The 16,933-nt window shown below is 38.0% G+C and overlaps 1 protein-coding gene across 2 annotated transcripts in view; it reads left to right on the top strand.

Annotated features, from left to right (window-relative positions):
- ARHGAP28 (Rho GTPase activating protein 28) overlaps nt 1-16,933 on the top strand; it is a 180,902-nt gene that overhangs the window by 119,148 nt on the left and 44,821 nt on the right. For both annotated transcript variants that reach the window (XM_081262711.1, XM_081262710.1), the window contains exons 4-5: nt 7,476-7,568; nt 13,258-13,347. In XM_081262711.1, the coding sequence (XP_081118837.1) occupies nt 7,476-7,568; nt 13,258-13,347 (183 nt within the window). The remainder of the gene's footprint in view (nt 1-7,475; nt 7,569-13,257; nt 13,348-16,933) is intronic.

Below are 16,933 nucleotides of genomic sequence, written 5' to 3'. Positions count from 1 at the left end.
GAATGTAGCCAGTTAGTGTCCTGGCTTCTCTTCTATTGCAGGCTGAGGTCTGGAGGGGAAGCAGAGGCACTGGTGCCCTGAGCAATCCTGTTTTGCATATTTCATCTCTAAATTTTTTTCTAATTTTTAAAAAATATTTCTCATGAGAATATTAATTCTAGAGGCCTTTATGTTTTCTGTGAAAATGGTAGCAGGTGTCCTCTGGTTTTGTATTATTTCCACAGTAGAGGGGTGCTTAAAGTCCTTGTGTCCAATCAGAACACTTGACCTGGGGTATTTGCTCCTCTCTGCTTTCTTCATTCCAGGAAAGTCAGAGGAGGGGCAAGTGAGAATAGACACTGCTGGAGTCATCCATACTGGATTCTGTGGTTCTGCTACTGCACCTCCCTCTGTCCCTTGTTTTGATTATTTTCTTTGCCCCACTGATGAGAAGGATATTCCCACACTACGCTTATGAGGCTAGCTGAACACCCTGCATACTACATTGGACACATGAAGTCAACAGCAGTTTATTAATCACAGATATTCACATCCCAGTGGAGGAGACAGTGCATACCCCAAAGGGCCGCATGTGGGATGCTCTTAAAAAGTGACCAACTAGAGACTGCAGGCTTTGTAGAATCAAGGGGTGTGGTGCCCCAGGTTCCCATAGGAGTAAGTGATTGGTTTGTGGAAAGAATTCCACAGGCCATCAGGGAACTGGAAACCACTACTCAGGAATAAATAGGAATTCCGTCTGATCCCCTGGATTAGGAGAGTTGACAGAGAGGGGACCTTGCCTGCAGAAGCAGAGCAGGGAGAAGGCCATTCATGGCCTCCAGGTTTTACCAGATGTCAAGGCAGTGAGTAGTATGGAACCTCCATGCCTAGACTCCCACTGTCCTGACTCTCGGTGGCCAGGGCTTGTTTTATTTCTCCTCTTTTCATTCTCATATGCATCCTTTACTTTCTTTCAAACTAGAGAGAACAAAATGGTGGATTTTTAGATTTTCCTCTCTCAGTATGATATTGGAGAGGAATTTCTACATTAGAAGGGTATGTTTTGTATTTTCCTCTAAGAGTCAGTTTTCTAACTGGATAACAGACCAGCAGAGAGGCTGGGAAATGCATTTCTTACCACCACTTTTAGATCTGAGCATCTGAAATAGAAGATAACAATGTGGGTAATTATGTATATGTGTGTATGTATACATATATGTTTGTATATAAGTACACACACATATATGCACATATGTATGGGGAGATAGATAGATAAGTGCTTCTGTTAAAACACTTATACACTGATTTCTTTTTTTGTATGGACTGAACCCAGAGGCACTCTATCTACAGCATGAGCCTTTTTAAAATTTTGAGATCCCTGCTAATTACTGAGGCTAGTCTTAAACTTGAAATCCTCCTGCCTCAGCCTCTTTAGTAGCTGGGATTACAGGCATGTACCAATGCTTGTCCTGGCTTAAACTGAATTTTTAAATGTATTGATATAAATATCACATATATATATTTATATCCTTGTTTGCCCCTATGTTGAGTGTTCCCAAAACTACTCTAGGTATAGTTATTTTTCTAGAACTCATAGGACCCATTATATAGTCATACTCATGTAAAAGCAGCAAAGAGAAGGTGCCTGAGGTAGAGTCCTGGGAAACTAGGTATAAGCATCCCAGAGTCCTCTCATTGGAATCACACAGGAGTCAGGACTAATTCCTCCAGCAACAAACCATGGCAACATGGTTTCATGATGTGAAGTGCTGTCTACCAGAGTCCCAGATTTTCATTGGGGAAGCCAATCACATATGTAGCCTTGGCTTAGTATATAGCAAAATTACAGATTCCCAGGAGGAATGCGGGTAGGTGATCAGCACAAACTGTATTGTTTGCTCAAACAGTGTAGGATTATGGAACCAGTGCTGACATTTAGGGAATGATGTGAACCTCCTGAAATCCAAGTTCCTAGACAAGACTTTGCAAACAAGGCCTCTGTAAATACAGCATCTCAGGCCTGCCATGGGAAGAACACTTTCCTGAGAGCTCCCAATAGAAAGAAATATATTTCTGAGTGTGTGAGAATACAACTTCTTCCATTTGCCTTTTATTTTCTCTGCTTCCCTTAAAAACTGAAAATCAGAATAAGCTTTGTCAGTTAATCAGAATGAAGCAATTGCAGGTGCTTACTGAATACTCAGTAATTGCCCAGCACACTAGGCAATAGCAGCACAATGAGAAGACATGGTCCTTGCATTCAGAATTTGTACAAGTTTAACTTGAATTACCAGATTTTTTAATTAATTATATTATTAACCCAACACAGGTCTGCACTCAGGGAAATATTTTAAAAGTAAAAGGAACTCAGTAAACAAAAACCCTGCCTGCTTGCCAAAAACATCTAGCATTAAAAGTATTAGAGTCTTTGCCTACCCAGTGCTGTTTAACAGGTACAGTATCCTGACTCTCCAAAGGTAGCAAAATCATTTGTTCCTTAGATAGAGACTTGTATGAGTGACTGAGGTTTTAAGCCTATTACTTATGATCATGAAATTGACCTCCCCATGAAGAAGTAGGGATTTTAAAATAAGTTGAAAAGACTCTATGGAGCTTAATTAATTAATACACAGAATATATTTATTTATAATCTCTGCTAGAGCTAATAAACTATGGGTTAAAAATTTTGGTTGGTTGACCTTGGAGCTTAAATGTTTGAAGGATAAAATTCAGCCCAAACAAAGTTAAAGTTATCAAATCATTAATTGACCAAGTAACTGGTGAACAGAACCAGTTATTCTGGGCATAACAGTGCAGAGCTGCTTTATGGTTCATATCAACAGTAGGTTTATGACCTCAATGTTGTATCAGGATCCCCAAATGCTGTAACTGCTATTAATGGTTCATTTGTTCAACAATTAAAGTCCTACGTGATCTGAGTTCTAGCCTAAAAATTAATTTAATGCACAGTCAAAAGCAGTAATAATGGTTAGAAGGCAAGACATGGTAGTTCAGTTTCTCAGTAGGGGAACGGCTGGCCTTTGAACTGAAAGTCCTTGAAATAATTTTTTATCAGTCTGGTGGGGACATTAACCCACCCTCCATTTGCCCTTCATCTGCTGTGTCCACCCCTCCCTACTAAGTCATGCTGACCTTTTGGCTGTAGCTTTGGTGTAAGTGAAGGAGTTCCATCTTGAGCTCCATCTCAGAGAGTGAATCATTAAGTGCCAAAAGGCCCAAAGGTAGCCACACTGACACAGGACTGCAGCAAAGCTCCAGCGTGCCTTTCCCTCCCAGTCTCTTACTGCCAGCACACTCTTCTGCCAGTTGTCTTTCACTATTCCTTTTGTTTAAGCCCTTGAAGATCACCTTTGGAAGGTTAGTTATGGTGCCAAATATAAGTATAAACTTCTCACTGAGATGGAAGAGAGCATTTAAGTTTTAATTCCAGCCTCACCCCTGCACTGCTGGTCAGTTTCTAGAATGAGAAAGCAAGGAGAGATGTTCCAGACTTATGATGGGGCTCCTGGGGCTAGGTCTGATAAAACCATCATAAGTTGAAAATATTAAGTCAAAAATGCATCGAAGGGAGTTCGATCCCCAACACCACACACACACATACACACACACACACACACACACACACACATACACACACAAATGCACTGAAGGGCTGGGGTGGAGTGCAGTGGCAAGATGCTCACCTAACATGGATAAGGCCTGGGCATGTAGGGCTGCGGCTGGGGCTCCGTGGTAGTATATTTGTCTGGCGTGTGGGAGGCACTGGGTTCAATTCTCAGCACCACATATAAACAAACAAACAAATAAATAAATAAAGGTCTATCAACAACTTAAAAATATTTTTTAAAAAATTTCACGTATTACACCTAACCTGAACATTACAAGCCAGTCATGCTGACCTTTTGGCTGTAGCTTTGGTGTAAGTGAAGGAGTTCCATCTTGAGCTCCATCTCAGAGAGTTTCCCCTCAGGCCCTGGATAACTCCTGCCCAGCCTTGAGAGAGATTCAGACTTCATATAGTTAGCTCAGAAAAAGATCCAAATTCAAGACCCAATGTACAGTTTCTACAAAGCATGTATATCTTTCACGACCATCCTAAAGTTGAAAAATTGTGATGGACCCATTGATATCAGGGACAATCTGTCTTGGTTTTTCATACAGGTACATGATGAAGGCTAGCTAGATAATGAAGTCACTACAGAGAATAATAAAAATATCAATTACATAATCACATGTATTAATAAATTATTACATTTTAACAGACTTTACCTTCTAACTTTTGAGCATATCCGGCAGCAAATGTCTCTGGATACTAAATTTTCAGATCCAAAAACCATAAATCCTAAATTGGTGAATATCAAGATCATAGAGCCTAAATTTGGCTCCTGTAGAAGTTTCTAGATATTAGCCCATTTGCCTTATTGTTGAGAAGTTAAATTTTACTCCTTTATTTATTTCCTACTTTCATTTTTTAGAGTTCTGGGAGCTTTTGGGGTATAACTTTATTTCTGAGACCTGAAATATCATCCAGATAGAAAATGTTTTTGTTTTTTCTCATGGTCAGCACTCAAGTATTTTTGTTTTTAAAAATGATTCTTTTCAATTTCGAACATTCTCCTCCTTTTATTTCTTTTCTTATTTCTTCACATTTTTTATGTTCTTCCTTTACTTGCCTAGATTAAACTCACATATTTCTTAAATTGTTTCTTATATTTTTTCCATATCTTTTTTTCTCTGTGTGCTAGTAGATTTTGTCCACGAAATTGGGTCCCTATTTCTATTTTTTTTTATTTTGCTATGAATGGATATTACTTAGACCCTTGATATTTTTAATCCAGCAGTCATACTATTAATCCACAAGAACTCCTCCATTTTCATTGATTTCTTTCTCTTTCTTTCTTTCTTTCTTTCTTTCTTTCTTTTTTTTTTTTTGTTACAGTGCTGATTTATGGTTGCAATAGCCTTTCAATATTTAAGTCATTACAAGCTTTCTTTTCTTCTCTCAACTATCTGTTTCTATCAGGATATATACCACACTATATTTCTTTTACTGAATGTCAAGCACTGACTATGGGTCCTGGGTAAATCAATACAGTATGTGTGCAGTGTATAAATGGGAATTAGTTTGATAGCACACATGCAAAAGTAGACACACACACACACACACGCACACAATCTTAATCCATTTCCTCTATCATAGAATAACACAGCCTGGGTAATGTATCAACAACACAGATTGATTTCTTACCATTCTCCAAAACTGGGGAAACTCCAAACTTTGGGAGCTGGGCTGGCATCTAGGGAGGGCCTTTGTGCTCCATCATCCCACAGTTGAAGGTGGAAGACAAAGAGTTGGAGGGCACAAGTCATCCTTCAATGAAGAACCCATTCTCACAGGTGCCTTTGTGTCCCATTCCACTCTTCAAAGCTCTACCTCTTAATACTGCTACATTGGAAATTGTATTTCCAACACATGCTTTTTTTTTTTTTCTTAAATAGAGAGTGAGAGGAGAGAGAGAGAGAGAGAGAATTTTTTTAATATATTTTTTTTTTTTTTTTAGTTCTCGGTGGACACAACATCTTTGTTGGTATGTGGTGCTGAGGATCGAACCCGGGCCGCACGCATGCCAGGCGAGCGCACTACCGCTTGAGCCACATCCCCAGCCCCAACACATGCTTTTTTGAGGGACCCTTTCAAACCATAACACAAGCACGCACCTGAATGCCTAAAGGGAGGGGTGAATAATTTCATGAATTATTTCTGTTCCACACAGAGTTGATGTTTTCCTTTTATTCTCCCTTCCATCAAGGTCCAGAGCAACCTGATATTGAGGTCTGTTTTGGTCCCAAGTCTGAACATCTGTCCTGGAATTCTTCCCCCAAAAGTACACTTTGTTTAGAGCGCTTCTCTTTAATTCATGTATAGCTACTCCCTGTTATTCATGGGGGCTAGGTAGAGGTCTCTCCTGCCATTTCCTGAGAAACGCTTATAATAAACTACCCTATCCTTGCCCTTTGTATTTTTCACTTTGAGCTGTTTATTTGTTGTTTACAGTTTTCTATGGATCTGTCCTCTCCGTGCCAGAAATGTGGTCTTATGTTGTTTTTAGGCTGAGAATAGCCCCACAATTTTCAAACAAATTATTTACTTGTGATTTTCCAGGTATCTCTAACAAAATTTCTGATCTGTCATTAGAACACTTTGTTGTTTCTAATGCCATTCTGAACCTGTTCTTATCAAAATACACACCTTCTTAATAATGAGTGATTGGGTGGAGGAGGGTAGGTGGTATGTGCTCAGTCTTCTGACCAAAACTGCTTCTGCTTCCTCTTGAGCATTGTTTGCCACTAAAAACAGATGCTTTTCTATTTATATAATATGTGCACTTTGGGGGAAAGTTAGATAACACAGAGAAACAAGATGAAAAATAGCACCTTCTAAAGTTTCATGTATCATGATTTCAGTAATATCCAGTATGTTTAATTTTGCAAAAAGTTGCTTCAACCATGGAATGTAATATTTGCATTTTATTGGGAAGAATTCCTCTATTACAGATGCTCCTAAATCTTAGAGCTCATGCACAGGCCTGCAGTGCAGTCCATCACAATCAGAAACCTAGTTTCTAAATACACTTCCTGCATAATGAAAATCAGAGCTTTTCCAATATTCAGTGAATGGGAATAAAATATTTACTTTAGTCCTATGTATTCATAAAGTACTTGTTCTAATATATTTTCACTCTCATAATAAAAAAAGAAACTATTTTTTTTGCTATGGATTTATAAACCACTGCAAAATGCAGCCATAAAGTCTGCTTTTAAAACCACATGGTATTAGTCAGTGAGCTGAATCATTAGACAATTAGAGGCTTACTTTTGTTTTAAAATAAGAAGTTTGATGTAGGAAGGTCAAGGCTGGAATGGCTGTGGTAGAATGGATCTACCAATTCTTTTATGGTTTCATTCTGTTTTCTTAGCATACAAGCTAATAGCTTTTACTTATAGGACAGGATGTCTGGGCATCTTGGTTCCCTGTCTATGTTCCTGGAAGAAGCACTAGTCAACTGAATTCTTCCATTCCAATAAGAAAACACTGTTGGATGCTCTACCAAGTAGAATTTCATTCTTATCTAATTGGATGTAGCCATCACAGGATGACACTTGTCTTTTTGTCCATGGAACAAAATCATGATATTCATAAGTTATTAAACAAAAGGGGATTTTGGCAGGCAGTTGGCAGTGCCTTTGTTTCTGAGACCAGTTATAGTGCATGGCATTTATGAGAATCAATATGGTTATGGGAAAATTGGGTAAGTGCTATTATCAAACCACAGGTAGTCATTATCTATCTCCACACAACTGTACAGAGACATACAAATGCTGGTGGAATGCATAATGGAATGCACTGTCACATTTGGAAAGATAAATGCCTGGATAAAAACGACTTTCTTTCTTTCTTTCTTTTTTTTTATTAGCCAGATGATGCTTGTGACAACCATACCGCTCAGTTGGGTGGCACTGAGGAAGAAAAAGAGGTACCAGAAGTTATCCAAACGAGTGGTCCTGTGGTAAGTTATAGAATGGGAACTGCGGGTATGGATGAAAGAAGCAGCCATTTCTTCAAGACAATCATGCAAGCCTTGGGAAAATTGTGGTGTGATTAGGACGGTTGGACAACCACAGCTTTCAACATATCTGTCTACGTTTGATCAATTTGTAAGAAAAATATTCAGCAGCAAATAAGGTCAAGTTTAATAGGTAAATCCACAAATAAATCCATTATTTTATGAAAATAGACATACACTGAGGAACTCTATGATTTGCAAGCATTTCTTTTTTGATAGAATTAGCGTCCTTACATTTTTTTTCTTTCATTTATAAAAATTCTCTTAGGAGTCTTAGTACCACTGAGTTACAAGTCTGCCTGCTGCAACAGGCTCTTCTCTCGTTTCTGAGTGTTCTTTTGTTCCCCGCTGCAGGTGGATATCCGTCCCCTTATGAGGACAACACTTCACCTGAGGTGTCCAGTCCCCCTCTCTCTTCCCTATTCCCTCACCTTCCCCAGAAAGCCACTTCTCTTTGGGGTTAACCAGAGCAGGGCAAAGTCAGGCAAGCCAAGGACAATGATCAGGCCTCTATTAAAGTACAGTGGGGAAAGGTTGCTGTGTTTATCCCTCACCCACTAATTTTTCTCATCTGTTTCTACTTGTAGCCTAGCCTAAGCTATCTTTTCTCTCCCAGTCTAGAGTTTATGTAATTTATTTTCCCTTTTATTTTTCCATCTTCTTAGCCCCTCTCCCGACTTCTTTCCAGATAGAACAAAGCAAACTGGCAAGTCCCAATAGGTCCTTTCTTCTCTGCAGAGATGATGTTGAGCAGTGACTTTGAGTTTGAAAGGGTAGTCACAGATTGAGCCTACCCGTGGCTACTCATACCTCTAGTTATTTTCTTTCCTGCTTTAGAGGAGATACTACTGTGTAATCATTTCCAGAATTTTCTGCATTTGCTTTATCCTTGTGCTTGTGTTAATGAGGCAGGAGGTAGATTTGGGGAAAGAATCTACATTATTTCTGAAACCTCTCTCTCTCTGACTTATATGAATGATGCTGTGCTTATTCTTTCCTGTCTTTTAGCTACATCTTGTTGCTTCTGTTAGGTTTTAGGAGAGAGAGGGTTGATCAGCTGGCTAACTACCATTGTTTCCCAGATTATAATCCCTCTCATTTACAGAAAAAATATAAAAACTCCTTTGGATACTAAAAGTTCTCCACCATCTGCTCTCTGCTGGTATTCCCAACACTTGGTTCCCTTGAATTAACCTCAGGAACCATCTGCTGCTAAAAACAAACAGGCATATACCCTAAGTCTTCCAGTATCAACATTTGTTAGGTCTTTTCTTGCCTTTTAGAATGGGCAACAGATTTCGAACAGGCTCTTCAAAGAAAGCACGTAGATGACCCATAAGTTCACGAAAATGTACTATCATTAATGATCATAGAAACGTAAATAAAGCCATAGTGAGATCTCTCTAGATTCCCTATGGAATGGCTCAAATGGAAAAGACTGACCTCATTGAGCAGTGCCAAGAATTCAGAGCAACTGGACCTTTTATACGCTGGGAATGTAGGTGACTCATCCACTTTGAAAGATGATTTAGCAGCTTCTTAAAGTGTTAAGGATGGTGCATATCCATACAAAGACTGTTTAAATGTAGTTATATTTGTAATAGCCCCAAACTGAAAACAGCCCAGATGTCCACCTACTGGTAAATGGATAAACAACTATAGTATGTCCACACAGTGGAATACTACTCAGCAGTAGAAAGCAATGAACTGTCTACATTTAACATGGATGGACCTCAAAATAATCATGCCATGTAAAGGAAGCCAGACCAAAAAATATTCAATATATATAAAATTATAGAAAGTGGAACTAACGTAGAGTGACAGAAAGCTCAGTGAATTGCCAGCGATATGGGGAAGGTGAAGAGGGGAGGGGAGGAGAGGAGACATCTTGTTCATTATTATTATCCTGACTATAATTTTTGTCAAAAATTATCAGATTGTATGCTGTGTACTCCTTAAATATTGCAGTTTAAATTTTCACTTAATTGTGTGTCCGTTTAAATATTGTGTTTTAAATATGCACTTAATTGTATATTGGCAGTATCTTGATAATAAGTTTATTGAGAAAACCTTTTGAACTTTGAACAAGTGTTCAAAGGAATCCTCATAAAGGACTATGATTTTATTTATAGTCAACATTTATTTTGAAGTAAACTACTTACAATAAATAAATGAGTAGTCTATTCATGTATTAGATGTGGCTGACCCTTGACTCTTCCACAAATGCCCCTAAATCTGCATTTATAAAAGATTTACAATCCAGTCTGCCAGCATCCAAAACCTCATCTACAAATCACTTCTCATAGAGTTAAAAGAAGACTTTCCCTTATGTTCAGCCAAGATAAATGAAATATTCAGTGGAGATGTTAGTTTATTGAAAAGGCAAAGTAATCAATCTTGTTTATTTCCAATGTCTTAAGTGAAAATCAAATAGCTACACTTGCTATTGATTCATAATTCACTGCAAAATACAATCACACCATCTGTTAAAAATCATCAGTTGCATCTGTGTTTGCTTCCTATAAAAGGAAATCTAAGGAACCTTGATTTAAACAAGTAGGAGTTTGTTTTAATCACAAAGTAAGAAACCGATGGTGGATAAACCAAAGCTGGTACAGCTGGAGCAGGGTGCAGTGGCAATTTTACCATGGACCTCTGGCCTTTTCTTTTGAACAATGCCACCTTAGCGTGTGGAGTTAACCCTTATTCTTACAAGATGGTTAGGAAACTCTAGAAACTGTGCTGATGTTTCTGTTAGGAGCAGTGTTCCTCTTGGTCAGTGTTCCTTCTCTCCCTTAGAGGTAAACCCTGCTGTGATTCCTAACACATTAGGTTGGTTTCCCCTTTCACATAGATGGAGTCATAAAATACTCTTTTGAATCTGCTTTTTAAATTAATGATCATAATTTTAAGATATATATTGTATGTAATCCTATTATAACTAATAGTAATCCATTGTACCAATATGACACTATTGGCATATTTATTCACCTACTGATGGACATTAGGATTATTTCCAGTTTGGAGCTATTGAAAGCAATGCTGCCATGAACAATTAATACAATATAAAGAATGTGTATTTTTATTTCTCCTGGGTATTGATGCCACAAAATTGAGATTTTTGATAAACACAAATACAGCCTTGGTTCTTAAATTCAGCAAGTAATAATTTTATGGGTAAATCCAAAATAACTAAATTCTATCTTTAAAATAATCTATAGGCAAACATAACAATAGCAAAAAATAGTGTATGCATATCCTGTGTGTTGTCAACTAAAAATAGTTTATGCATATCCTGTGTGTTGTCAACTAAAGCTTGGTATTCATGGGTAAGCTCACAGATAACCCTGTAAAATTCTTTGCAGTATTTTCAGCATTGACTAAGATATAAACATTTAGTGTTTTCCAGTGATTTTCCAAATGTAAATATTCCGTGGAGAGAACATGGTAGCTTTTGCAATATGTAGTAGTAGTGATGTAAACAGTGACTTATCTGCTGGGACATGAGCACCATCTGGTCAGGAAACTGCACACCTCCTATTGAGTGGCAGCGAGTGTCCTCCAGTGGATGGAGAACTTCTGATCAAGACTATGGGTCCGAGGAGTTTTTCTTCCTGTTCAGTTCCCCAGGCCCTTCCCTAGGCCATCAGCACCCTGTCACAAAGGAGGGTGGTAGGTCCACCCAAATACTCCACCCAAGGAAACACAGTGGAAAGGTGTTCCACAGGGCAGAAGATTTCAGCACATTTGCAGATGGAACATAACAGCTCTCTGAATTTCTGAATTTTTTTGCAGAGCTAGAATTCATTGATTTTTTTTTTTTTGAGTGATTGGTGTAGGAAATTATTTGATGTTTCCTGTACTGTTAGGTAGATTTGTTTTTCCAAAAGGCAAAAATTGTCGGTGTAAATTCATCTAAGTGAATATTGGAATATGCTAAACTTTAAAGTGTGTAGAGTGGGTAGATGGGTGTTAGTACACACTCTCATTGCAAAACCAAAGAGGGAGATGAAGAACTCTTAGTTTTTTACTTCTGGGCAAAGCTGATTTCTGCTTTTGTTCTCCCCTCCATGTCTTCATTGTGACTTCTGGAGTTCCTTTTCCTTTAGACCTTTGGGCCCGCACTGGAAACTCACCCATCCCAAACACTTAGATCATTTTGTTTAGATTGTATTTTTTTGCATTTTCCTAGGATTATATTTAAGGATTATCTACATTTTTAAGGAAGGGAAGGTCTGTGTGGCTTCTATTTTTACAAACATTTCTTAATAATTTGCCTGTGTTCTTTTCTTTATTATTTATTTTTCTCTTCTGTCCTGAGAATTTTCTTTTATGCTACTTTTAGGCAGAGGTTTTTATCTTCCCAAACTAATCCCATTTGCATTACATCCAGAAATTTCTGCAAGTTTTCTCTTACAGAATTCTCTGCTGATAATCCAGTGCTGTTAAAAATCTGTTCGTGTGTGTGTGTGTGTGTGTGTGTGTGTGTGTGTGTGTTTCCTGCCATTTGTAATGATATGGGGAGGACAGGGAGGTAGATGTTTTCCATCTTGGTTCAAATTTCTTGTGCTAGGTCTTGGGTTTTATTTGTTTCTTTAAAGAAAAGTTCTTTATTCATTTTATAAAAGAAATACAGGCCATCTATATGAGAATTGAGAAAATATTGTCAAATGAGTTGAGAAAATTGGTCAAATGAATTGAAGATTGACAGTTATTTAAAAAGAACACATTATATGTTTTCATAAGTATCAAATATATTCAATTTTGTGATGTTTCCTTTGGCAAAGAAAATAATGTTATTTTTTAAATTTCAATATAATTATTGTACATTACAGGAAAAAAAAAACAGTCCTAGCTTTATGAATGACAAAGAAAAAAAGAGTTGGTACCATTGCTACTGAATTCTATTCACTAAAAAAAAAAAAACAAAAAAAAAAAAAAACAACCAGTCATAGAATTTGCAAAACTGAACCAAAAAGTATTAGACCAGTTAAGTTTGCATTTGGGTGCATTTAATAAAAAAAAGTAGTTGTTTTGCTTCCCATGGAGATACTTAGCATAGGTGGACCAGGTCTGATGGGGTAGCCATGTGATGCCCTCTTCTCATGGACACAACCAGATCTACAGAATCATCATCCATATGATCCTTATTTGTACAGAATACCTGACAACTCTAGGCTGTGGTCCTGTCATGAGCATATACCAGCTGAGATCTTTTTGTTTGTTGGTTGGTTTGGTTTTGATCAGGAAAGCCAGAGCTTTCCCAGAAGCACTCTTGGTAAGTTTATTCTTACATTTTTGTTAGCCACACTAGTCACATGATCTCTCTTGGCTGCAAATGAACCTAGAGATCAAGGTTTTGAATTTATCACCTAGCTCTCTGGAATTAAACCAAGGTAGTATTGAAGCAAATGAAGTTTGTGGCAGATAACAGCACTGTTTGCCACAGAGATCAGTTTCTGTCAGAGGGACTGGCATTCAAATGGCTCACAGCAAGGCTGTACCTGTCAGTGCCCAGGCAGTCATTGATTCATATATTCCACACGTCTCAATATGTAGATACAGTGGAATGCACAACCACATTAGAAAGCATTTGCCTGAATAAGAATGGTACTTTCATTTCTCCATTTAGCCAGATGATGCTTCTCTCAACAGTACTACCCTGCCCAATGGATCCCGGAATGAAGAAGGGAGTTTTGTAGATCCCAGGATTGGCTCCATGGTAAGTTCTCTCATGCTAATACAATTGCATGTGAAGGCAAAAATCACAAGTCTAGGCAATTAATGAAGAAAGGTAAGAAGAAGTGATTTCTCCAAGACAAATTAAAAAGCAGAACTTGACCTAGGATTTCAAAGAAGCCACAGCTGCTGGCAGACCCCCCCACCCAAACTTGTAACAATCAGGAACGTGACTCAAAACTTAGGAATGATGAAATGAAAGGTGACTGCAAAAACTAATACCACTGTGTCCAGAAACCAAAGGGTGTTCTTTGCAAGCCTAGAGGAACTTGTTAATTTTGGTCCTCCTGACTGAGTTTACATAAAAAAACACCAGAGGCTCAGCGATCTGGCTTACCTTTGCCACCTTAACCTAGAAGTCTCTTTATCCACAGGATAAATTTAAAACCTTCCTCCTGATTTTGAAGACTCTCGGATTTTGCATGTATTTCCAGCCTTAGTTTTCAGGGCTCACTCATGCAGACTCTTGCTCTTTATCCCCGTGACTGAGGGCTCCTGATCTTACTTGACCTTAAGTAACAGAATGTGTACTTTTATTTGTCAGAAATTCTTGTCACTCCCCTTCCAGTTCCCTCTACCAAGAACTTCTGCTCAGTGTCTCACAGCTTGTGCTCTGACAGGGTAGATGTGATAGACTCATCAAAAGACAGTGAAAGACCCCATTAGAAAGGCCTCTTCAGTGGTAGCAGCTAGTCAATGACAGTCAGATTGAGGTGACACCCTCAAATGTTCCTTTGGGCAATAATTTGTCAATCATTGCCCATTTTGAAAACAAGATAGCTGACATTCACTTACATGACACACTCCCAAGATATCCCCATTTTTAAGGTAACTAATACTGTTAAATTCATATTAAGTTTGATTTCTGTTGAGTTTTTAATGTTTATTAGGGAGTTGTTTTGTTGTGTACCGATTATATAAGAAGAATAAAATAATGTGAATTGTTTTTACCATGAATAACTTATCAGTAACTCTGTAAGCTATGGCACAGATAGGCTGAAGGATACCCACAATTTCTGACCTACTAGATGAAAGTCTGTATTTTCTTTTCTCATGCGAGACCTTGCATTGGAATGAAAATAAACTAGAATGTCTCCATTTTAGATATGATCTCAAATTCACCCTACTTATTAATGAAAACAAAGTAAATCATTCACAAACTCTGGTAACTATCAGAAGGAGTTCCCGGTAGTAGATCTAACACAATTATATTGTATCCCTGTGACTGAGGCTTCCTTATCTAGCCCTTTCCCAGGATCCTTTATCTTCCACCTTGGCTGGTAGCACCCATATGCCCACGAATTATCCCTTTGCATCAACTGTAACTTTGCCTTCTCACTTTTTCCTGCCCATCTCTGAGACCTGTGGATTTTATCATGTGAATGGCTGTAGAATATTTCTATCCCCTGCCTTTCTTATAACTACTTCTTTAGTGTGGAAACTACTTTCTGCATTGCTGAAGTAGCCACATAAGGCATCTCCCAGTCCTTAGCTTTGTACCCTTCCAGCCCATCCTTCCCATAGCTGCAAGTCACCAATATAAAATGCAAGACTTGCTTAAAGGCTACAGTGTTTATCCAGCACCCTGCAGCTAATTTGAAAGCTCCTGACATAGTCCTACCCCTGTCTGCATCTCTAGCTGACTTTAATAAGCTCAGTGTCTTGTTCAAGCCAGCAACAAAGGTCTGCAGGTGGGTGGTTCCATGTATGTACTGAGCAGAACTTGGAGTAGGGTGATTGCATAATTGGGTGCTGAAGAAGAGGCCAGATAATCCTTGTGTTTTAAGTTTCTATGGGAGATATGATCATAATTTTATTACTAATAAAACTGGTGCTTCATTTTTTCAACTTTCCATATGATTGATTGATTCATTCATTTGACAGTCATTATTGAGAACATATTGTCTACAAAGCAAAACAAAAAAATTTAAGCAAAAAAAGAGAAAAGAAAACGCTTTTCAAAAAAGACACACACACACACAAAAAAAAGACAAACAGAAAATTTAAAAAGGAAAAAAGAAAGAGAACCTATTGTCTAAAATAGGGTGCTTGGAAGTTTGAGGATGTGAAAGAAAGAAAATGATCTTGCATGGCACTTACAGGTAGAGCTGTCCACAGCAAATTAAACACTCAGATTTCATTTTTGTTTTTCAGAAAACAAATTTGATACCAGTAATGACATAAATAGAGCACTACTGGGCCTAAAACAATCTCATTGGCATCAATCTCTTGACTTACTTTGGATTCTTTGTTATTGAGGATATCTTTATTTATAAATGCTATACAAAATGGTTGGTTGCTAGAGTAGCCCTCAGATACTGACTTCACCCCCACTGTACTTATCCTGAAAGGATCCTAGGCCTTCTTACCATGAGGTAACTACTTTTGTGAGCCACATGGTTCTTGCTTATAAAAGAACTACAGGCACCCCAGTTTGACTCCCAGGTCTCTTGAGACGGTTGGATTTTTAGTAATTGAGTGAAGTAGGATTAAGGGTTGGGGGTCTATCCTGCCAGGATGAATTCTGAAGGACACCTTACTGTCTCTTCAAGACTTCAGGAGGCCCCAAGAATTGCCCTATTTGGATTTATGTTATGAAAAGGCATAAAGTATGTAATCTGACTTTATCTTTCCCAAAACTATGCCTCAACTTGACTAGTACCTTTTTTTCCCCTCAATCTGTAATTTTCTTTACATATTTGAAATGCCACCTTTATTAAGATAAGTAAAATCCTCACTTTTTTAACGGTCTATTTCTATGGTTTGTTTTAAAAATCTGTTCACACTCATAAAAATCTACATCCAAGATTTCTTTTTCTTTAGAAATTTTTTTCTTCCAGATGAACTCACCAAAGGCCATGCCTACCCCTTAAAAAAAAAATTAGAACTTTTCTTCTAATGTCTCATCACCAAGTAAAATACTTGGTTTTAGAACTTGCAATTGTTTAACTGGAATGGAGTGTGCATTATATCAAATGATCATCCATCATCTATTAAAATAAATAGATGTAACAGCAGATTCCACCAACTGCAGATCAGATATATTTTTTAAGTTGCATTTATTTTGAACATGTCCAAACGTTTTCCCATTTTCATTGTTCCCTAAGACATACAGCATAGCATCTGTTTTCATAGCACCTATACTGTACTAGTACAAATATACAAGCAATCTAGAGATGATTTTAAGTATACAGAAAGAGGTATGTAGGTTATTTTATAGAAGGGACTTGAGTTTCCATGATATTTTTATATCCATAGGGGCTCCTGGAACCAGTCCCCCGTGAATCTTGAGGGATAACCATATAAATGCTAAGCATCTAGCCTCTCTACTTGACTATTTCAAAACTCAAGGACCCTTTGTGGGCAGGCTGATCTTCCTTCTCCATTTTCACTGAGTGATTTTAAAAGGAGAGGGCTGCTGGTTGTGGTGGTGCACACTTATAATCCCAGCAGCTGAGAAAACCGAGGCAGGAGGATTGTAAGTTCAAAGTCAGCCTCAGCAGCTTAGCAAGGCCCTAAGCAACTTAGCAAGACCCTGTCTCTAAATAAAATATGAAAAAGGGGTAAGG

Source organism: Spermophilus citellus (genome assembly GCF_964194105.1).
Source record: "Spermophilus citellus genome assembly, chromosome: 12".
Taxonomy (NCBI): domain Eukaryota; kingdom Metazoa; phylum Chordata; class Mammalia; order Rodentia; family Sciuridae; genus Spermophilus; species Spermophilus citellus.
This window is presented reverse-complemented; position numbering and strand designations above follow the sequence as displayed.